General features: G+C 36.0%; 1 protein-coding gene across 1 annotated transcript in view; it reads left to right on the top strand.

The window, feature by feature from the left end:
• ACYP2 (acylphosphatase 2) overlaps positions 1-24616 on the top strand; it is a 160140-nt gene that overhangs the window by 14894 nt on the left and 120630 nt on the right. The window contains exons 2-3 of the mRNA XM_024752918.1: positions 191-207; positions 1747-1856. Coding sequence (XP_024608686.1) covers positions 191-207; positions 1747-1856 — 127 coding nt within the window. The remainder of the gene's footprint in view (positions 1-190; positions 208-1746; positions 1857-24616) is intronic.

The following is a 24616-nucleotide window of genomic DNA, read 5'->3' as shown; positions in this document are numbered from 1 at the left end:
CCTTTTTCTCTTTTTGTTTTAAAAGAAAAGAATTTTTAAAAAACACTTTCTGAATGCATTCAGATATTAAAGGTTTTGTTCATTTCATTTACTTACTATTTAATAAACTAGATGAAAGCTAAGTCAGGAAATATATACTTTTTTTAAAGGTAGACAACCTGACATTTCTTTTCATCTTTCTCTTATACAGGTGTTTGCTTCAGGATGGTAAGTCACCAATCTGTTTACTATTTTTTGCCATCTCCCTCCCACCCCCACTGTTATTTAGTCACAGAGACAGAGCAGTTATCTACTTAGTGCTAATCTATTGCTAATTTCCTGTCCTTGACAGTGAATGAAGAAATATTTGTATTTCTTTCAAGTTACTGGTTGAGATTTTTATTAAGGATGTCTTTTAAAAGTAGCCTATTAAAAACATTACAGCCTTCCTAGTTTTCCGTTAATATTTCTAGGAATTTCGAAAGTACCTCTCTTGGGGTGATCCAATTAAACATTTTGATTAGGTGTATTTAATACACAGTATGGGGTCTTCCACTTGTTCTGGATGTAAGAATCTCTCCAGTCAAGGGTACATATCTTGAATTGCAAAATGAGAAAAGCCCATTGTTGCACAAGGAAGTGGTTCCTAGGTTTTTAAAGTTAAAACCCCTTGCTGCCTTTTAGATATTTATTTTAAAATATTTATTTATTTTAAAATATTTATTTATTTTAAAATACTTTTAAAATATCGATTTTTAAAATATAGTACTCCTTTCCTAAAAGTTAAACGTGGCATGTATTCTCACCTACTGTTTGAGCTGGGAATCACTAGCTAGGTCTCTGTTCCTAACCTCTAAGGGTTCTAACAGGTTCCCACAAGTCAAGTCTCTGCCATTAGAGATAGTCGCATCCCCTGGAGTTCAGATTGTCTCCTTTTTCATTGCTATCTGTGAAGGCATGACATTTTCAGAACCCAGCCGTTCCAGCAATCCTAGCTGTAATCATCTTGGTTTGCGCTGCTTCATTTAGTTGGGGACGTGGAGTGTAGAGCTCTTGGTCACCCTGGCCTCCAAACAGGAGAGAGCATGTTTCTAAAAAATGCTGGTATTCTGGCTCCACAAGAATTTTAGTGTGATGTAGTTAAAGTAATACAAAATAAAAATGTTTCTAGGTTTGCATGTGCTGGTAGCATAATTGAATTTGGAATCAGGAAAAGGAATTTTAAAAAACTATTACGAATAATAGGAGAAATAAATTTACTCATAGGCAATTATAACAATTGCGTGGCAAGTCCAGAGTCAACAGAGAACACTGGAATCTTTTAATCCAATACTTTATGTTGATCATAACTGGATATTTTTGCTCAGTGATTAAGAATCTTGGAGTGATCATCATTTGAAACCCAGATTGACGGTGTAATTTAGCATTAGCAGGTTGTGAGGGCAATGCAACTGAGTTTTATGGATTCCAAAACACATCATGGAAATTGTTTTCTGAAATAATTCCCACCATCAGTTTATTTTCTCATAATGTGCTTGTCTTTACTGAATGTGGAATTTAGCACACACACAAAAAATACCATTTAAACGAAAGTTTTTATAAATATAGGTATTACTATGGGTCAGCTACACAATCTTTGGCATAGACTATATTTTAAAGGAATCAGCTTTTTTGTGACCATACCTTTTTGAATGTTAGAATCAAGTATGTTGTAAATTCAGACCTTTGATGATGGACTTCGTCTCTCTTGTTTTCTCCTGAAACCAGTACACCGAAGATGAGGCAAGGAAAATAGGGGTGGTTGGCTGGGTGAAGAATACCAGCAAAGGTACTGTGACAGGCCAAGTGCAAGGCCCTGAAGAGAAAGTCAATTCCATGTAAGTAATAAGACTAATAACACACTCATGCAACTTATGAACTTATTTCAATGTTTGGCTGTACAATAAGAATAGAATTGATGGACCAAATTTAGTTTGTAGATTATCACTAAACCAACATGCTTTTAGGCAGACCAGCAAAGAAATTTTCAGAGTTGAGAGTGGAATTTCTACGTCTAGGAATGGATTTCCCACTTGGGCAGGCCCTCAGAAAGAGCAGTAGCATCACTCTCCAATCTGTATGAAATGTGTTCTGTTCAGTCTCCTCTAATATGAGGGAAACATCCAGAGTCAAGTGTTTCTCATCAGAAGTGGTTGTGACAGAAGCATAGTGCTTTAGGATGGTTCTTGAAGTTCTTAAAGAGCCTGCAAGGCAAAAAGTTGCCATTTCCTTTGTATTGTTTAAGTATCTTATTTATCTTATTGTAATTTTATTTTTACCGTCAATGAAAGTGTGTTTGATGAGCTGTATAGTTACCGTAATATGAGTCCTTGCAGTGCAAAGGAGATCAGATTCAGTTGTAGGGAAAAAAGTGCCTTGTGTACACAGTGTCATTTTCAAAGACGTTATCTTTTCAGCTTCCTAATTGCCACTGCTCTCTGTAGTCTTATTTTTTAAATAAAAATTGCTCCTATTTATCGAGCGTTTGCAGCATGTTAGGTAATGTGCTAAAAACTTTACATTTATCTCATTTAATCTTCACAACATGTCTTACGAGGTAGCTACTCGTTGATACCCAATTTACTTTATTATTTGCAATTTATCTTTGTTTTCTTTACTTAATGTTTTCAGATTTCAAGAGCAATACTTTTTTACTTGTTGTAATAAGTGAAGTAATAAAATGTAGAGAGGTATAAAAGCAAAGTTAGTAATCGGCCCCTCCTTTCTACTTCCTTCCCCTTTATGTAACCTGAGCCAGTGGCTTTGTGAATCCTATCCAAAGCTTTCTTTTTCACTTAAAAATACTTAATTGTACGTTTAAAATTAGAGTTTTGCATGCTTTTACTGAAATGAAATACTTCATGCATATTTTTCTGTAACTAGTATTTTTTACTTTATGGACGTTCAACAATCAAGAAATATATAAGTACCAATTCCTTATTTTTTCTAATTTCTTTATGTATAGGTACATATTTGCATTTGTGCATAAACCATACCCCAACTTGAAGAGTGGGGTCCAAAATTCAATTTCATAAAATGTGGGGTAACAGTTAATGGAAAAATTATCTTTTTCAGTAGGATGGTCACAAAATGCACAAATGAGAGGACTGTGAGCAACATTATACAGAACTAATAGTTCAGTGGATGAGAAAATGCCAGATGACTATGATATAGTTTGAGATTGGGGACCACATGGAGGATGGATGCTCATGCCAATCATGTTATACCCTAGTCCATGTTGTAGCAAGCTTTTGATTAATTTCCTTAACATAATCATATCATACATTCTGCCCATTTTTCCTTTCCAACCCCTGCACACCCTTCTTCCCTGCCATGCTTCCAGTCATCTGTGTTAGCAACCTGTGTGTGTTTCCTTCCATGTTTGTCTCCATGTTTGCCTTTACACAACACACACACACACACACACACACACACACACACACACACTTGTGCACACATATATTAGGGGTTTTTGTTCTGTGTTCTCCATGTTTGCCTTTACACAACACACACACACACACACACACACACACACACACACACACACTTGGGTGCACATATATTTGAGGGTTTTGTTCAATGTTTGCTTTTTAAAAATGGGATTGTGGTGTATGCACCTCTCTGCATCTCACTTTTATTTTATTTTTTTTAATATAAATTTATTTATTTATTTATTTTTGGCTGTGTTGGGTCTTCGTTGCCGCGAGCGGGCTTTCCCTAGGCCGCTTTCACTGTGGCAAGCGGGGGCTACTCTTTGTTGCGGTGCGTGGTCTTCTCATTGCTGTGGCTTCTCTTGCTGTGGAGCACGGGTTCTAGGCATGTGTGCTCTGTAGTTGTGACTCGCGGGCTTAGGTGCTCTGCGGCATGTGGGATCTTCCAGACCAGGGCTCGAACCCGTGTCCCCTGCATTGGCAGATGGATTCTTAACCATTGCACCACCAGGGAAGTCCCTGCATTTCATTTTATCATTCAAAAATACATCCAGGAAAATCCCTCCAAGTCAAATGGTGTAACACTAATTCATTCTTTTTAATGGCTGCTTAATATTCTACAGTATAGATGTACCATTATTTATTACCTTATTGCTGGGAAACTCATTTTGTTACTTTTTATTTTTTTCCACAATAAGAGCAATGATGCAATAAACATTTTATTGGTGATTTTATTTTTATGAGATAGATTTCTAGGAGTGTGATTTGTTGGTTGAAGTGTCTTGCATACTTTTAATTTAAAAATATTTGCCTGACTGCTTTTCAGAACAGCTGTAAACAATTACATTTTTTTCTATTCATCCTGTTGGCAATTGGTACTGTTGCACTCTCATTTTTCTTTTATCTGATTTGGTGTAGAGTGATATATTATTTTTTTACTGTAGTTTGCATTTCTCTAATTGATAGTTGGAGCATCTTCATGCTATGTGGATTTGTTCTCATGGATTCCCTTTTCACATCCTTTACCAATTTTCTCACTGGATTGCTTGTCTCTTGCCAATTTTTAACAGCACTTTGTATACTGGTGATGACTACTAACTCATTATCTGTTATCTCTTTTCCAAGTATTCCCCAAATCTATCATTTGCCTATTAGTTTTGTTTATGGTAGCTTTTACAACATAAGTTGTTTTTCATTTTTATAAACTTAGATATGGCTATATTTTCTTTCTGGTTAAAAAACAGATTGTGTGTTGTTTCCTAGCTTTCCTTCTAACTTTTTGATGCTTTATTTATTACATTAGGCATCTACTCCATCTGGAATTTGTTTCTTATTTATAATATGAGATTGGAGACTATTTCCTACCAGATGGATAGGGAGTTGTGCCAGCACCATTTATTAAATAGTCACTCTTTTCCCATTGAATTGAAATATGTTTTTGTCAATATATTAAAATCTCATATAAACTGGATTCTATTTCTGGTTTTTCTGTTCTGGTCCACTGATTGATATATCTATTCCTATACTAATACTCCATATTGATTTAATTACAGTGGCTTTATAGTATATTTTCTTTCATTATTCTTTTTCATTCACTTTTTTGCTTTCTTGGGCATTTATTTTCTCTCTAAACTTTAAGATAATTTTATCTATTTAATTGGAATAATATTTGTTTTTTTTAACTTCCCTAATTGTCTTACAAATATGTTTTTTCAAAAAAGAAAACTTTCTTTTTTAAAACAGTTTTACAGTTACAGAAGAATTGTGATGATAGTACAGAGGGTTTCCGTATACTCCTCACCCTTTGCCCATTAACATTTTACATTAGTACGATACATATGTTACAGTTAATGAACCAGTATTGATGTACTGGGTATTAAGTAAAGTCCATAGTTTATTCAGATTTCCTCAGCTTTTACCTAATGTCTCTTTTCTCTTTTAGGAGCCCATATTTTACTTGCTTTTTAATTGCACATTTTTATGACATAAGAGAATTGTTATTAAATCTTTCCATCTAAGAATATGGATATCTTTTCATTTGTTCAGATTTTAAAAATTATCCTTCAATGTGATTTTCTGGTTGTCACCATCTAAGTTTTGTGCTTTTCTTGCAGAGTTTATTCCTAAGTATTTGCCTTAGTCAGTTTGGCTTCAGTAACAAAGCACCGTATAGACTGGGTGGTTTATAAACAACAGAAATTCTCATAGTTATGGAGGATGGAAGTGCAAGATCAGGGTGCAAGCATGGTCAGGTTCTGGTGAGGGCCCTCTTCTGGGTGACAGACTGTTGACTTCTCATTGTATTCTCCTATGGCACAAAGAGAGCTAGTTAGCTCTCTGACCTGTTCTTATAAGGACACTAATCTCATTCATGAGAGTTCTATCCTCATGACCTAATTACCTCTCAAACACCCCACCTCCAAATACCATCACAGTGGAGATAAAGCATCAAGCTATAAATTTGGGGAGGACCCAAACATTCATTTCGTAACAATATTTTATTGCTTTTTTTCACAGTTAGGTATGGAATATTTTTCCCATTTTTGTTTCCGGGTATTTATGCTAGAATAAGGAAAGCCTAATGATGTTTGTATATTTATCTTATAGAGTTACCTTATCAAATATTCTCATTAATTGTACTAGCTTTGATTGTTTGTTGTTTTTTTTGTAAACTATAGTCTATTAGATTTCGTAAGTATACAATTCTATAGTTAGCCAAAATAGTGTCTCTTTTATCCAGTGTTTATTTCATTTGCTAGACCTCCTCACAGCAATGTTGAATAGTAATAGCCATAGCAAGCATTCCTGTCTGGTTTCTGATTTTATTTGAAATGGCTTTATTTTTTCACCATGATGATGAAGAATGATGTTTGCTGTTGATTTTTGGTAAATAAACTTCATTACATTGAATTTTACTCTTGAATTCCTTGAATTAAGCTCTAGTTGGTCACAGTGTGTTATTCTCTTGAGTCATTGCTGAATACTGCTTCCCAATGTTTTATTTAGAAATTTTGCATCTGTACTTATAAGTGAGATTATGGTTTCCTTTTTTTGGGGGGGGGAGGGTTGTTACTGTATCAGGTTTTGGTGTTAAAAGTTCTGCTGGTTCATGAAATGTATTAGGAAGTTTCCCTTTTCATTCATTCTGGAATAATTTAAGTAATACTGGGATTACTGTTCTTAGGTTAGCTGAAATAAGTTATGAAATCACTTGGTCCTGGTGCTTTCTTAATGATAGGCCTTTAATCACCTTTCCAATCTGGTCTATCGTAATTGGTGTATTTGGGTTTGCCACTTGTTCCCAGATTCATTTATATTTTGCTAGGAAATTATCCAATTCTTTTTTGAAATTATCTACTTGTCCTAGGGTTTCAAATTTGTGGTTATAGATTTTATAGTTTTTAAAATCTCTTCTGTATCTGTGTTTATATCTCCTTCGAAAATTCCTAATCTTGTATAGTTTTATTCTCTCCTCATTTTTCCTTAATCAGTCTTGGAAGAAATTTATCTATTTTATTGGTATATCTTAAAAGGCAGCTTTTGGATTTATTGATCATTTCTACTTTTTTGGTTTTCCATTCCTTAATTTTAATCTTTATTAATTCCCTCTTTTTTATTTCTTTGCTGCTTGGTCTCTAAGTCTTCAACATGAGTGGTAGTTGCCTTTAATTTTAGCCTTTTTACATTAAAGATGGTAATTTGGCATTTACCCTAAACACATCTTTTGAGTTCTTCCATAGGTTTTGGTAAAAAGTCTTTTCATTGCTTTCTGGAGAGTTTGTATTTTCATGTTTCATTTCCTCTTTGAGCAAATATCCAATGGTATTCTGTGTATGTGTTTTTTAAGCTTCCAGTGGTTATGTTTTTTTAGTCACCTTTTATTACTTATTTCTATTTCTATTTAATGATGATCAGAGAATGGGGCCTAGAAGATCTCTACTTTGAAAAAATTGTTAAACCCTTGTGATGATGTGATTTATTTTGGATAGATCAATTAGGATGGGTGATCCAATTAGGATACTTTAGGTTGCAAGAAATAGAATATCTGTTAAAAGTAGCTTAATGAAGCGGCTGATTTTTCTCACTTTCTAAAAAACTGGGGCAGGTAGTTCCAGGGTTGGTCCAGTTGCTCAATTACATTAGGGTTCTGGGGTCAGTTTCTCTGGGACCCTCCTGACCTATCTGTTCTGCTTGCCTGCAAGTCCTTCACACCCTCACAGGGTCAATTCAAAGCAGGAAGAATGTGAGACTTTTTCCCTTCTCTTCTAAGAGAGGAAATTCTTAAAAGACCCTGGCAGATTGCTCTACAGGTTCCACTGGACAGAGCAAGGTCACAAGCCTATGCCCTGGCTTCAAGTGATATTAGGGAAGTATCTGGCATTTTTAGCTTTCCTTCTAACAAGTGGGATTTGGCATCAAGAAGGAAGAGAGAGAGAGGAATGGCTGTTAGGGAGACACCCAATGATGTTTGCTGTAAAAGAGACCTGAAAGGAACATATGTTCTCTTTCTGAGGCATATGAGATTTCATATCTCTCTCTCTCTCTTTCTCTATCTATCTATCTATCTACCTATCTGTCTTTGAATGTGTTGATTATGTTATTCCATTCCAGTATTTTTTGACAACTAAATCCATTTAATTATGAAAGAGGTGTATTTTGTTTTTGTTTTTCGGGTTTTTTTTGGCCATGCCGCACCACACCCAGCTTGTGGGATTTTAGTTCCCCGACCAGGGACTGAAGCCAGGCCCTCGGCAGGGAAAGCGTGGAGTCCAAACCACTGGACCGCCAGGGAATTCCCATGAAAGAGGTGTATTGAAGTCTTTCTGTATAACTGTATTTTCATCGTTACCATTGCCGTTTAATTTTTCTTTACATTTCTTGCTGTTGTGTTGTTTGATACTACAGATACATGACTTGTGTCATCTTCATAAAGTGTCTTTTTTCATTACATAGTGTTTGTCTTTATACATTTTAATGCTTTTAAATTTAATTTATACCTTGCTACTCCCTCTTTCTTTTAAGTTTACATTTCATTGGTATTTCTATGTTTACCTTTATATTTTTATCCACTCTTGATCATTTTAAGGGTGCTTTTAATAAACAACATAGAGCTATGTTTTGTTGTTTAACACATTTTGAAAGTTTTTCTCTTTTAATGGCAGAGTTCAATCTTTTCAAATTTAGTATAATAATTGGTTTGTACACAAACTTGGTTTCTTCATATTTAGTATAATAGTAGTTTGTAACAATTTTATTTTTCTATGTTACTTTACTATTATTACTTTTAGTTTTAATCATCAATACACTTTTTTTATAGTGAACTACAACACATATATAGAAAAATGCATAAGATATTAATGTGCAGGTTGATGAATTAGTATAAAGCAAAGATCTTTCTCCTGCAGTATCACCTTGGATCAAATGTCCATGGATCATATGCATGGGTCTGTTTTTCTGGATTCTCTGTTCTGTTTCATTGGTCTGTTTGTCTACCCTTGCACCACTACCATGCCATGTTAATTATTGTAGCTTTATCATAAGTCCTGGCATCTGGTAGACAAGTTATTCTAACTTACTCTTTGTCAAGGTTGTGTTGGCCATTCCAGTACCTTCCATTACCAAGTAGATTTTAGATCAAGTTGTCAAGTTCCATGAAACAACCTGTTGACTTTTGACTGGGATTGCACTGAATGTAAAGATAAATTTAGGGAGAATTTATGTTATAAATGTGATAAATCTCTGATTTATTTTGTTCTTCTTGAACTCTCTCAATAGTATGTTATAATTTTCTGCATAAAGGTCTTGCATATTTCCTCCCGAGGTATTTGATAGTTTTGATGCTATTATAAATGCTATCTTCTTAAGCATTTTTCCTGTTTATTGCTAATATATAGAAAATCAATTGAGTTTTGTGTATTGCCTTATTTCCAGTGACTTTGCTAGACTGACTTGTTGATTCTAATAATTTGCATGAAGAATCTTTTGAATTTTATTGTTTTGAATATTATCTGAGGATAATGAGAGTTTTATTTTTTCCTTTCCTATTCTTTCACCTTTTATTTCTTTTCCTTGCTCACTACACTGATTAGGACTTTAAGTATTTAAATATTGTGCAAAAGTAGTAGTAATAATTGGCATCCATGTCTTGTTACTGATCTCAAACTTCCAACATTTTACTTTTAAATAGTATACTTGGTAAAAGCTTTTTTGTAGGTACTATTTATCAGATTATTAAAATTTCCTTCTACTTTTAAAATCACAAATGGATACTGCATCCTAACAAATACTTTTTCTATATCAATTAATATGATGATATGATTTTTCTCCTTTATTCTGTTATTGGGACAAATTATATTGATTGATATTCTAATATAATCAATCAGTACTATATTCCTGGAATAAACTCAAATTAGTCATGACTGATTTTCCTTTTTATATATTGCTGGATATTGTTTGCTCACATTTTGTTTAAGATTCTTACATGTATGTTCACATGAGAGATGGGTCTGTAATTTTCCTTTCTTATAGTGTCAAAGTTAAGTTATGTTTATCTAGAATTTTTATAATATTGATATTATTCTGTAAATAGTAGAATTCATCACCAATTAATTCTGGGCCTGGAGTTTTCTTTGTCCCGATGTTTTAAATTACAGATTGAATTCCTTTAACACTTATAAGACTTTTCATATTTCCTTTTCCTTTTGTCAATTTTGGTAAGTTGTATTTAAAAAAAATTTGTCCATATTTTCTAAAATTTCCAATCTATCAGCATAAAATCTTATTAATATTGCAGTATGAATAGTGCTGTTGACCTTTAATTTCTGATATTAGTTGTCTGGGCTTTTTTGTTTGTTTTTTTTTCTCCCTAGGCCTTTATCAGTCAATATTCTTGGTCTTTCAAAGAATCAACCTCTGCCTTTGTTGATCCTTTCTATATATGATGTTTCCTGTTTCATTAATTTTGTTGTTATAATTTTGCTGCAATTATTTTCTTCCTTCGATTTTCTTAGTAGTTAGTTTGCTGCTCTTTTTTTAACTTTTTGAGATGGATGCTTAGTGAATTGATTTTTTAGCCTTTCTTTTTAAAATATATAGCATTTTAAAAGCCATTTCAAAAGCCAATTTGCTTTCTAAGCACTGTTTTATCTGTATCTCATAAGTTTTTATATACAGTTTAAAAAAATTTTTCAAGATATATTCTAATTTTCAGTTTGACCTATCAATTATGTAGAAATATATTTATTAGTTTCTAAATATATCTAGCTTTCCTAGGTATCTTTTTGTTATTGATTTCTACCTAATTACCTTATAATCAGAGAACATCCTGTATATAATTTCAATCCTTTGAAGTTTGTTGAGACTGTTTTCATGGCCCAGTATATGATCATTTTTATAAAACTTCTCTATGCCTTACAAAGAATGTATATTCTGTAATCATTGGATATAGAGTTCTATATGTTCATTAAATCAAATTTGCCATATCATATTATCTAAAACCCGTACTGGTTTTGTTTTTGACTGCTTGTCCAGTTATGATTGTGGACTTGCTTCTTTTTTTCTGGTAGATTTGTCAATTTTTTCTATATATCTTTTGAGTCCATGTTATTTTTATTTTTTTTATTTTTTTATTTTTTTTGTGGTACGTGGGCCTCTCACTGTTGTGGCCTCTCCCGTTGCGGAGCACAGGCTCCGGACACGCAGGCTCAGCGGCCATGACTCATGGGCCCAGCCACTCTGCGGCATGTGGGATCTTCCCGGACCGGGGCACGAACCCGCGTCCCCTGCATCGGCAGGTGGACTCTCAACCACTGCGCCACCAGGGAAGCCCTTGAGTCCATGTTATTTGATGCATGCAAATTTAGACCTGTTGTAGTCTCCTGGTGACTTAAGCCTTGTATCACTGTAAAGTGTTTCTCTCTATCTTTAATAACGCTTTTTGCCTTAAAGTTACTTTATCTGATATTAATAGAGTTATACAAGCTTAATTTATGAATGTGTTTGAATAATTTCCCGTTGTTTCATTTTCAATGTTTCTTTCTCATTATGTTTTATATGTGTCCGTTTTAAACAGCATATAGTTGTTTTTTTTTCTTTATGTAGTCATATAACCTTTGTTTTCAAATTAGACTGTTTAGTTCATTTAAGCTTAATGGAATTACTGGTATATTTAGAATTAAATTTATATCTTACTGTGTTCTTTCCACTTGTTTTATCAGTTCTATGTTTCCTCTTTCTAGCCTTCATTCGGATTGAATATTTTTTATTATTCTTTTTTTCTCTATTAGTTTAAAAGTTGTATATTCTTTTATTCTCTTACTAGTGCTTTTCCTGGAGATACAACATACAACCATAACATATCAAAATTTGATATTAATTTAGGCCTTTATTCTTTTTTCCAACAATGCAAGATCTATAGCACCTTTTACGGCCATTTATCTCCCTATTTATTTAGTTGCTATAGTGGTATATTTTAATGATCTATTTTAAAGTTCATAAGACATTATTTTTAAAAGTCAGTATTTGGTGGGTTTCCTATAGATTTGCCATTTTTGTTGCTCTTTTCCCTCCTAAATTCTCTGGGCTTCTGTGTAGGAATATTTCCATTCTGCCAAAAGAATGTTCTTTAGTATTTTCTTTAATTTGGGCCTGCTGGTGATGTGTTACCTGAGAACTGTGTTTCAGTTTTTGTCTCTGTGTGTTTTTATTTTACCTTCATTCTTGAAAAATATCTTTGTTGTGAGTAGAATTCTAACATGCCATTTATTTTTTTCAGTTCCTTGTGGATACCATGAGAGTGTCTGGCATCCATTGCTTTGTTTGAAGCTGGCTGTTGGTTTTACTCTTTGCTTCTTTAAAGTAACTTAGCTGCATTTAAGACAGCAACGATAGTAAAATTGCCAGTTTTTGATTTGCAATAATAAATATAACATTAAGCCTGTCAGATTTAGGTGATTTTCTCCAGTAATATTTAGTTCTCTGGGTACAGATGCAGAGAAGGCAGGAGGTAGGGTTCATTCCAGAGCTGGTTGTTGCCAGCTACAAAAAGCAGAAGTGATAGAGCAGGGGCTTACGGATATTTACAAGGGTGTGAATAGAATGATGAATCCCGGAATCTAGTTTGGACAAGAAGAGAAATGAACTGGGAGGTAATTGACGGGCAGTGAGAAATGATTGCCTTATTCAGTTTTGGATCTAAGCATATGGAACAGCTGTCAGTACTGTTTTGTTGCACAATGCAATCAGTGGAATCAGTATAAAGGAAGGGATGAAATGGGGGATGTGAAACATCCCTGATGTTGCTTAACCCACTGTGACTGATGATCCAGGGTAGATGGGCTCTTTCAAAAACTGACTTTTTCTGTGTCCAGTGGTTCTATAACTTAATCGGAGCATTGCTAAGTGGAAATTCCTCCAGGCGTTTGAAAGATTACTGAAATTTTGCCCATTTCTATGTTGTCATGATTTTCTTTCTTTCTTTCTTTTTTTTTTTTTACTGCTTTTTACTATGGGATAGTCAAACATATACAGGACAATGAACAACCCCACATGTCTATTACCCAGTTTCAATAACAATATCTGACAATCTTGTTTCACATATTCCTCCAACTTTCCTTTTGTTTTTGTTATTGTTAGACTTTTTGATGCAGATTTCCTGCATCATATTATTCACTGGTAGGTTACCTTGAAAGGTACAAAACAGCCAATGTTGGACAAAATTTTGAGCTATAAAACAGTAATTTCATGTTGTTCAATCTAATACTTTACTATTTTTCTCTAAAAGAAACTCTATATACTTATCAATCTATTTTTCTAACCCCCACAGAAGATCTACCTCCAAATGTCAAAGTGCATCTCATAACCTATCAGTTATACTTTTCCCTGGAAGCTTGTCTTCCTCCCAGTCTGGGTCTAGACCTGATGAACAGCATTCATTCTGGTGTTTAGCCTCTTGCCCCTTTCCTGGAGCAGGTTTCTGTTTCCTCAATTACATGTTTTCATTCCCTTGATTTAGTCCCTTATTTTGTTGACACAATTCTCCGTAAGCTTCCCCCAAAAAGGTGCCTGAGAGACAAAAAGTTTGTATCCTTCATCTGCCTGCCTTCATCTGTCCTCATACTTGATTGTTGGAGCTGTAAAATTTTATGCCGAAAATTATCTTCCACTCAGGACTCTGAAGGCATAATTCCATGACTTGCTTTGCTGTTGAGAGATTTGATGTCATTCTCATACAAAGGTTTGGGAGCTATACCTGTTTGTTCCTCTCAGAAACCTCTTTAGATGTTCAGTTTCTCCCTCTTTCTCTGCATTTTCAAAATCATCTGCCTTCATGCATGTTTTAATTTCACTTTAGATGTTGGGGTCTTGGAGGAGGAGAATTAATGTCTTCCTTTGACAATTTCTTTCTCTCTCTCTTCTTGGCTCTCCTCTTTTGAAATTTCTATGTCACCCTGATTCTCTAATTTTCAACTTTTCTCACCTAGTCTCCAAACTTTATTTTCTGGGAAATTGCCTCAACTTCATCTTCCAACCTTCCTTTAATTTTGTTTGTTTCTGCTGCAATATTTTGATTGTTTCTACTTCATAGCACCTTGTTCTTATTCATTTTTTTCCATATTTCTCTGAGGATAATGTGTTTTTCTTTTTGCTGTTTTCTTCTGCTTTTTGTGTTGTTTTTGTTTCCTCTAAGTTTTTTTTTTTCCTTTCACCCCTCCTTGCCTTTTCTTTTTTTCTGTTTGCTTTGCTTCTCTCTTTCATACCCAGGCTTTCCCTACAATCATATTTTCAGTGACGTACTCATAAATATGAACAGACAGCCAAGAATAAACAGACTTTTAAGGAAATTTTCCAACATGTAATAGTAAACTTGTTGGCTTGAGGAATGGTGGTGACTGATTGTGAGCTGGCTTTTTGTTGGGGAAGCTCCAAATGCTAAATCTGTAGGTCTTGTCTTCTGCAGTCCTTGGTGCCTCCAAATCCTGAGTCTACTGTGGGTTCCATGAGGTGAGCTGACTTGCTTCTCATTGTTTTTGCTTCTGCAAGTACTTGGGTTATAGCATCCTTTGTTTTTCTGTGTAGTTACTCCTCCATCTGCTTTCCTTCTAATTTGTTGAAATCTCTTGTTCTTATTATAGTTTTGTATCCAGTAGGAATGTTTTCAGCTGCAGATTAGTAGAAAACCATACTGAAAATGAATATGACAAATAGGAGTTCATTTTTCTCAGTAACAAGAAGTCTGGAGGTAGATGGTTACTGGCCTTGGTTCAGTAGCTCAGTGATATGAGTGCCAATGTCTCTATGATTCTCTTGGCCTTTCCCTGATGGCCAAAATAATGAAAAGTGCAGCTGCACATAATATCCACTATTAAGTCAGGAAGAAGGCAGGAAAGGGTAAGGATTGTGTTGCATTTCCTGAACTTCCCAAAACGGATATCTCCTTATGTTTCACTGGCTCCTATAGAGTCATGTAGTTGCTCCTTGCTGCAAAGAAAACTGAGATATCAGTTTGACATATTGATACCCTGAACAAAATTGGTGTTCTCTTGGCCAGGAAGAAGGGCAGGGGAATGGGTACTAGGTAGTTAATGAATGATGTCTGTTACATATTTCATATTCTGATGCTATCATTTGAATGGGGTTTCAGGTAAAAGGAAATGAACCTGCCATGTTTAATGGCACTGTAAAGATTAAGTGAGAAAATCCATGTGAAGCACTCAGCACAGTGTGTGGAACATAATGAATAATCAATAAACATTCCCTATCATGAGATGACCTAGGGTGTTCCATCTTTGCACATGTTGTTTTAGTGGCAGTTAGACTGTCCAGGTGAATGTGCCACTAGGCTCTTAGATATATGGGGCATCCCTGCAGTGAAACTGGGCTAGAGAAACAAATTTGGTTGTCATCAGTATGTGGATAGTGTTTTAAATCACATACATGGATGAGATTACCCAGGGAGAGCTTTTGTGATGACAAGCAAGCAGGAAGCAGACACCATGAGATTGTAAGTCAAACTCAACAAATGTTATGAATTGGGATGTCATTACAAATAAAAATATTTATACTTTAAAGAATGAATTTATTCCTCTAGTATCTACTATGTACGATATACTATTTAAGGTACTGAATTATCAAAAAAATTAAACTATGGTAAGTTACAGAAATGGGTTGTAAAGTCAGACCAAATGTGGTACATTTATAGCTCTATAGATATGGACTTTTTTCTTCTAGTTATTAAAAACATTCTTTTTAGGATTCTATGACAATAAGTCATGGAAATTAGAGCTAAATTTTCTTTAAAAACATGGATGTGGTTTCTTCCCAAGTTACTGAAATGTGGAATACAACAAGGAACATCATTTAGAGGTAGCCTGGCTATGACTGTAGCAGCCATGCTCTGTTCTTGCTAACAGGCCAGCAGCATCAAAGGACACACTGCAGATGTGTGTGTGTTTTCTTCCCCTTTTGTGCTTCATTTTCTCTGAAAAAATAACTGATGGTATTCTTTTGTAATTTGCAGTATATGATTCCAATTGTAGAGGTAAGTTCTGCCAACATTTTTTGATGTGTAGGAACCATTTTGAATTTATTGTTTTATTAAGCCTACTTTTCTTTTCAAAATGAAACAAAAAATATTTTCTATTTCTTGGTAATCATTTTTAATTAATGTATAGAGTTATGACACTGGGAATAAACCATTGGCTATATCTACACAAAATATATTTTTCTTAAAGACTAAATGGTAATTTTGTCAAAACAAAACCCCCAGAAAACTAAAAACATTTGTATTTGGAGACAGTGAGCCAAATTCTAAAATTAAAATTCCATCTTGATTACTACATATTTTGAAAACCATATGTCATGTATCTGTACTCTGCACTTCAAAGGATAGTTATTGGACTGGAGTATGTATACAACAGGATGATCAGTTGGTCACATAGTCTGGAAAACTATGTCATAACAGGAGGAATGCTTGAAGGCGTGGGGGATATTTAGACTGGAGAGAGTACTACTTGAGGGAGTCATGATTGTTTACTTCAAGTATTTGAAGGGCTGATACATGGCAAAGGATAAATGTTCTCTTGTTTCAGAAGGCAATATTTTGTTTATAGCAATGGGTGAATTTGCTTATTTCAGTGCCCCCGACAAAGAATTTTCCTGTCAAGGTGTCTAATGTATCTAATGGAATTTTATAAATAACTGGGAGGGGTCTATATCAGCGGTTGGCATACTGTGGCTTTCTGGCCAGACCTGGCCTACTTCCTGTTTTGTAAATAAAGGTTTATTGGAGCACAGCCATGCCCATTTGTTCCTGTTTTGTCTGCTGTTGCTTTTGAGCTACAATGGCAGAGTATTTGCAGCAGAGACTGGATGGGCACAAAATCTAAACTATTTACTGTCTGGCCTTTTACAGAAAAAATTTTCAGACTTCTGGTGTAGATAACAGTCAAAGGTGTTATAGAACATCTAACTCATTGGATAGTAAGTTAGTATAGGTGACCTCAAAGATCCTGTCCATAAGATTCTATGGCTCTATACAGAGACAATATATATTTACTTAAAATGTGTTCATGGTCTGAGTCAGAAGTAGAATAGATGTATTCACCAACATAGTTGTATTTATCTCTTCCAAAGATAGCATTTGTATGAAATGTGAAATTTTAACAGCATTTTGCTTTACCTATGAAATGCCATTGTTTTAAATTTCCAGCTGTTACAGTAGTGGATTGGAATGAAGTAATGGATTTCATGAATAATTAGGTAGTGTCTCATTCAAAGTTATTTAATATTTGTAAAAATAACTTTTCTCTGACAGACCATTAGTGGCATGAATTTCTGTTACCAGACTTGCTAGTTTTTCCTAACTTTTTCATCTGAGAATCTCAAAGCACTTTGCTAATATTTTTATACCTTATTCATTGAAGTCCTTCATACACAAATAGTGTTATTAAGAAAGTTCCGTTAGATGTTCTATTTATGTGTATGTATGTGTGTGTGTGTGTGTGTGTGTGTGTGTGCGTGTATGTTTTCCCCTGGATCTTCTATGGAAATAGAGAAGACTTGGACAGTTTTCAGGAGAACAAAAATTCATTGAGGAGATGTAATTTTGGAAAAAATTTAGTATAACCTATTTGACGTAAATTACTCTAATGGAAAACTAGAAAATGAAAAATATCTATAGTAGAGTCGGAGATCTAATATCAGGTTTTAGACCTCAAATTCTAAATCATTCAAAGTGAGAGAGTGGCATGGTCATATATACACTACCAAATGTAAAATAGATAGCTAGTGGGAAGCAGCTGCATAGCACAGGGAGATCAGCTAGGTGCTTTGTGACCACCTAGAGGGGTGGGATAGGGAGGGTGGGAGGGAGGGAGACACAAGAGGGAAGAGATATGGGAACATATGTATATGTATAACTGATTCACTTTGTTATAAAGCAGAAACTAACACACCATTGTAAAGCAATTATACTCCAATAAAGATGTAAAAAAAAAATTCTAAGTCATTTATTTTCTTTTGGAATATAACATCTTTATTAAAAGTACTTAAATGCATGACTTTTGCTTTAAAGTTTACATTTTAAATATTTTAATTTAGTTAATCCTATTTAATAAAGTAAATGCATAATGCAACACATTTTTTAAAAACTAATAGACTTTATTTTTTAGAGTGGTTTTAGATTTACAGAAAAATTGTGCAGAAAGTACAGTTCCCATATATCTGTCCCCAGCTCATTTCCTCTACTATTAATATCTTGCATGAGTGTGATACATTTGCTGCAGTTGATGAGCCAATATTGATCACTATTATTAACTAAAGCCCATAGTTTACATAGTTTACATTAGGGTTCATACTTCCACTGTCCCCCAAATCCCTGGTGCTCCATCTATTCATCCCTCCCTCCCTCTCCCATAACCCCTGGCAACTACTAATGTTTTTATTGTCTCCATAGTTTTGCCTTTTTCGGGATGTCATATAGCTGGAATCATACAGTATATAGCCTTTTCAGATAGGCTTCCTTCATTTAGAAATACGCCTTCAAGATTCCTCCATGTCTGTCCATGACTTCATAGTTTATTTATTTTCTGTGTGTGTGTGTGTGTGCGTGTGTGTGTGTGTGAGTGTGTGTGTGTGTGACTTTGGAATTTATTTCAAAAACAGATTTTGGTTAGATGATAATGGTATAGTTTAAGTTTAAAAAGTTACAGGAACTTTTTTTAACATTTCTTTTTTTAAAGACTTTGCTATTTTTAGAACAATTTTAGGTTTATAATAAAATTGAGAGGAAGGCATAGAAATTTTCCTGCCTCCACACATGCATTGCCTCCCCCATTATCAACATCACTCACTAGAGTAGTATATATATATATTTTTTTTACCAAGGGTGAACCTACATTGACACATCACAATTGTCCAAAGTCCATAGTGTACCTTGGGGCTCACTCTTGGTGTTGTACATTCTCTGGGTTTTTATGTCCCCTGCATCAGCAGGCAGACTCTCAACCACTGCACCACCGGGGAAGCCCCGCTCATTTCTTTTAATTGCTGAGTAATAGTCCATTGTATAGTTATATTGCAGTTGGTTTATCCATTCACCTGTTGAAGAAGGTGCTTCCAAGTTTTGGCAGTTGTGAGACTAATTCATTTTATAAAAGTTAATACTGTAAATAAAATAAACTTCTTAGTATTTATTTTTATTTATTTTAAAGTTAATCTACAATTTTAAAATGTGAACATAAAATATTTTTGAAAAATATATCTCATATTTCCAAAAGCTTGAAACTCATTTCAGTCACCTCACTACAAAATAAATGTGGTAATTTTTTTTAGTTTGCAAAAGGTTTACATGGGTGTTCCAAAAGTTCAAATGATACAGAATTGTATGGAGTAAGAGATGTAACCCCTGCCTGTCCTCCTAATACCACAGTCCTCCACATCTTTTTCCCTATGTGTATAAAAACATGTATATATGTTAAAAAATTCATATAGCATAATATGGTATAATCTTTCATTGTAAAAAAAAACCCAACTATATTTACCCATATATTTACATTTATCTCTATCATTTATAAAGATGGGATGATGCTGCACATATTGTTCTGAAACTTAAAAAAATTCCACAGTACTATGTATTGTCAATATATTTTCATGGCAGTAAATGTTCTTTTAAATCACTGCAGAGTATTCCATTGTATAGATAAATCATAATTTATTTAATCACTCATCTATTATTGGCCATTCAGGTCATTGCAGCTTTTTGCTATTATGAATCTCGTTACATGAGCATTCTTGTACATATGAATATGTACTTAATCCACACTTATTTATTTGGAACCTATTCTGTGTGCCAGGCACAGTCCGGTGCTGGGATTCAGCAGTGAGCCAGAGATGATGTTCAATTTCTTGTGTGGGGCTTCCCACAAAAAACACTAAATAAACTGGATATTTTCAGATAGTAGTAAATGCCGTGAAGGGAGTGGTGGTTTTTTTACTTTCGATGGACTGGTCAGGGAAGAGCTTTCCAGGGAGGTGACATCTGAGCTGAGGGCTGCTTGGTGAAAAAGAGGCTGCCAGTGCCCTGAATCTGGATGGAGGGAACAGCATGCAGGGTGGAGAGCAGGCAATAAGGGTGTGTGTGTGCAGGGAACCTGAAAACAACTAACTGAAATCAGTCCACTTTTTATTACCATCATGTGCCACAATTCAGACCAATAAAATACTGCTCCCTGCTGCCCCCTCCACCACGACTCTGACATTAAGTGTTTGCTTTGCCCAGTATTTTTGAAGTGTTGATTCCTGGACATGAGTTAAAGGCTATGTGCATTTTAAATTTAAACGTGGTGATTCACTTTTAATTATAAAATCTATGAAGTATTTTTCAAATAAATGCTGAGTAAAATAAGGACTCATGGATGAAGTTTTGTTCTCCTTTGTAATTTGTGAGCAAGCAATTGGACTGATTTAGATAATTTAAGTGAATCAAGTCAATTATAAAAAAGTTAAGAAATGGGGCTTCCCTGGTGGCGCAGTTGTTGAGAGTCCGCCTGCTGATGCAGGGGACACGGGTTCATGCCCCGGTCCTGGGGGATCCCACGTGCTGCGGAGTGGCTGGGCCTGTGAGCCATGGCTGCTGGGCCTGCGCGTCCGGAGCCTGTGCTCCGCAATGGGAGAGGCCCGCGTACCGCAAACAAACAAAAAAAAAAAATTAAGAAATGGAAATTAAATAACCCACAACCTGCTGCTTAAAATCAAATATGGATAATATTTCAATGCATAATAGAACTATTTCTGCCTCTCTCTTTTGCTGGGGTGATAACATCAAGCTCCTTGTGATTTTTAAAAATACTTAAAAATCAGGAAATTGTAGAGCTGACAGGCTCATCAAAGGTCACGTAATATTTTAACCCCCATGAGGCTCTAATGGAGCAAGCGTCTCATCCAATCATGTAAAGACGGCATACTGAGTGGGTGGCGGGACTCAATTGCAGAACTGGGCCTCAAAAACAGTCATGAATTAGCCCCCTTATTGGATTAAATAGTTACAATAACCTATCATGATAATTTTTTCATTCGGTGAATATTTATTAGGTGTCTTTCCGCATCCCTTCACTAGATGCTGGGGGTACAAAGATGATTAAAGGTATTGTGAAAAGTCCAAACAGTCTAAGTGAGGGAAAAGGAAACAGGTGAATTCAGCACAGGATGGGAGGTACAAGGGTGGAGGCTGGGAATGGAGAGCTGGGCTGCACAGTGGAAGGTGCTCCCTCCTGCTTTGGGGAGCAGGCCAGGCCTTGCCTCTCTTTCTGGCCTCTTCTGCTGCTCTCCCTCTCATGGGCCTTTCAGTCCCCTCGCCACACCATGCACTTCCTCTCTGAGGACTCTTGCGGAAGCTCTCCCCTCTGCCTGCTTTATCTGCAGGCCTCTCCCAACTCACCTGTTATCCCCTCTCACCATATGCTCTGCTTCTTCAAGTCACTTAGCACAGCTGTGTTGAAGAATTACTTGCTTATTATCTCCCACCTCCATCCCCAGAGATTGCTGTCAGCTGTAAGCAAGGGTATAAAGCAAGTGGCTCAAACGAGTGGGGGGGGTTTGTTCTTCTCAGATATAAAGGGGCCTGGAGGTCAGTGGATGTTGCGCTTGGCCAGCTGATCCTCAACGTCAGGACCTGGGTCTGTGGGATTTTCTTGTTCTTTCCTTCATGGTTGTAAAAGGGCTGCTCCAACTTCCAACATTGCGACTACACTCAGAGCTGGAGGAAGGAATGGCTCTGGGTCTGTTCCCTTTTATCTGGGAAGCAAACTTTCCCACAAGCCTGCAGCACACTTGCATGTATATGCCATTGGCCGTCTCTAGCCGAATCAGCATTCCCGGCCACTGGTAAGGAAGGTGAGTGTTTTGTGTTCTTTTATGAGATGGTCAGCCACCTAACTGAAGTAACCTCACTGAAGCTCAGGAAAAAAAAGCTTACTATGCTCACAGGTCCTAGAGACAGAAGGCATGGCATGCCATGCCGGGTCAAGGGGACAACACCAGGGGAGTCAGGATGGAGTGAGGGGAAGGGTTAGGCCAGAGCCTTTGTTGGGGTGTCTGTGGGGAAGGTAAGGCAAGGCAGGGCAGGTGAACAGTTTAGGATTGGCTAGTAGGAATTATTCTGGAGGGCTTTGGACTATAGGGGTGGTCCCCAGTTGCCTGGAATCTGGCCCTGGGAAATTTAAAGGAGAGGACAGTTGCCTCCTGGGATGCAGGGCCCCATGAAGGAGGTAGGGCTCTGGATTGGTTACTTTGCATATTAAAGGCAGGCTCAGGGCTGAGCTCTTTGCTGTCTCTAAGAATTGACAAGTGCCCAGGAAGGGCAGTCTCTCTCCAGCTAGAAAGGCTTTTTAAGATGTCAAAACCTCATAATATATAGAAAATAAAAATATGTATTATACAGTGAGGAGGGTAATGGTGGTGGGTTCACTGCTCAACAATGCCTACCACACATCTCAAGACTCCTGAAGGGAAGGGGTTGTCCTGTTTGTCCTTAAATTGCCCAACTGAGGCTGTGAAGGAGGTTTGGGGTCAAACTGTGAAAAGCCTTGCGTGTCATGTTAGTTGGTCTTGTCTTCTGTCAGTGTTGGGGAGTCATTGAAAAGTTTTAGGCCAGGAGTAGCACAGGATTTTGGGGGTTAGGATGTTAACTTGGCAGCGTGGGCTAAGAACTGGAGGAAGAGAGCTTGGAATCAGGGAGACTAATTAACAATGCCATACTGTGGTTTGATAAAGTAGAGGGAAAATCATACAAGGAATTCAGAAAATCTAATTCTGAGGTCACCACCTAGAACAGTGATTCTCAAAGTATGACTCGGGACCAGTAGCATCAGCATTACTGGCAACTTGTTGGAAATGCAAATTCTTGGGCCCCTACAGAATCAGAAGCCCTGGGGGTGAGTCCAGCAATCTGTTTTAACAAGACTTCCAGGTGACTCTGAAGTACCTAAAGCTTAAGAACCACTAACTAGAATAATAGGCTTGGGGGTGGAAGAGAGCTAGGTGAGTCACTGATCCAAAGAAACTATCTGCATATTAGAATCACCTGGGGAGCTTTTTCATGGCAACTAGGTTGGGCCCCCTAGTAGAACAACTAAATCGCAATCTCTGGGGTTGGGACCCAGGCATCAATTTCTTTCTATTGCTCCCAGATGCTTCCAATGTGCAATCAGGGCTGAGAACCACTGATCTTATTTAACCCTCATTGATGAGACAGCTCAGAGCTGGAAGGTGAGTTGCTCAAGTTCGTACAGCAAGTTCAGGTAAGAATCCATTTTTTAAGCTTCTCCTTGATGCTTTAGACACTATCCCAACTTTTAAATAATTTGCTTTAAGACAATGGCTTCTAGATCATCCACAGTAACAAATATTACTGCCAAACTTTTAGAAGAAACATAGGTTACAGCATTATTAAAAACTCAGTTCTTTAGTTAACAATATTTCACACTTTAGAAAGTTATCCTTTTTATAAAGATTTCATAAAAATAGATATTTTCACCATAAGCAAAAAAGAGTATAGATAAGATATGGATAAATAGTGCTCTGTTATTTGTGTTTGTGTGTGTTAAGTAATAACACTTTCTTCCAACTCTAGGTGGAGCTCTTTGGTTTATACATACATTGTTTTATTTATAATTTTGAGAGTCTTAGTTTTAAAAAAGGAGGTATTTGAGATTTTTTTTAATTTAAAAGTTTATAAGACATTCGCAACATTGCTCTGCTTTCCTTTTCTTCTTGTTTTAGAGTCATAGATCTAAAAACTCATTTTTATTTCACTGCTTGACCAAAGAATCCAAATCCAGGCCTCAGAGAGTCATTTTCAAAACCATCTTAAATCTGTATTGTTTTCCCATAGTCATTAACGAATGGAGTATGTTTCCTAGAGCTTTTGTTTTTTATAAGTCTCAGTGTTGAAATAGAATTTCTATAAGATGGGCTTCCTTTTCTGAATAATGTCAGTAGGAAAAAATCTGGTGGATAACATAGCTATTGCTATAGTAATTTCTTCAACTATATTTACCCTATTGTGTACAAAGGAATGTTAACAGCTACCTTCCTGTAACATAAATGAAACATTTTGCTGCCACTTCTTTTGCTCTTTCCTCTTTGCTATCTCAGTATTCTCCCTTCTACTGGGAGTGCACTTGAAGCAAAGTTCCCAGAATATGCCTCATGTTAGTTTTAGGTGATGTGAGCCAGTGGTTGTGGTTCCCGGACCAGCAGCATCACCATTGGCATCACCTGGAAGTTGGTTAGAAATGCAGACCTACTGAGTGAGAAACCCTGGGGGTGGGGTCCGGCAACTGTCGAACCCCTGGTATATGCTATTTTGAAAGGAGAGAAATCCTATAGTCACTGGCGCCTACATAAAAAAAAAATAAAAACCAAAAAACTCCTGTGCCATAATCTATGTCCATTTTGGGGTTGCTCAAGACTCTTAAAATCATCTAGGGACTTTGTTAAAAGGCAGAATTCTCATTCAGTAAGTTTGAGGTAGAGCCTGATACTCTGCATTTCTAACCCAAGCTCCCAAGTGATGTAGGTTTTGCTTATCCATGGAGCACATCTGGAGTATGGAGGATATTGACCAGACACATAGCACGTGTTAAGACCATACTCATGCCCACATATCA

This window comes from Neophocaena asiaeorientalis, unplaced genomic scaffold (genome assembly GCF_003031525.2).
Source record: "Neophocaena asiaeorientalis asiaeorientalis breed wild unplaced genomic scaffold, Neophocaena_asiaeorientalis_V1.1 scaffold100, whole genome shotgun sequence".
Lineage (NCBI taxonomy): Eukaryota > Metazoa > Chordata > Mammalia > Artiodactyla > Phocoenidae > Neophocaena > Neophocaena asiaeorientalis.
The sequence above is the reverse complement of the archived record's forward strand: the minus strand, read 5'-3'. Positions and strand labels throughout refer to the sequence as shown.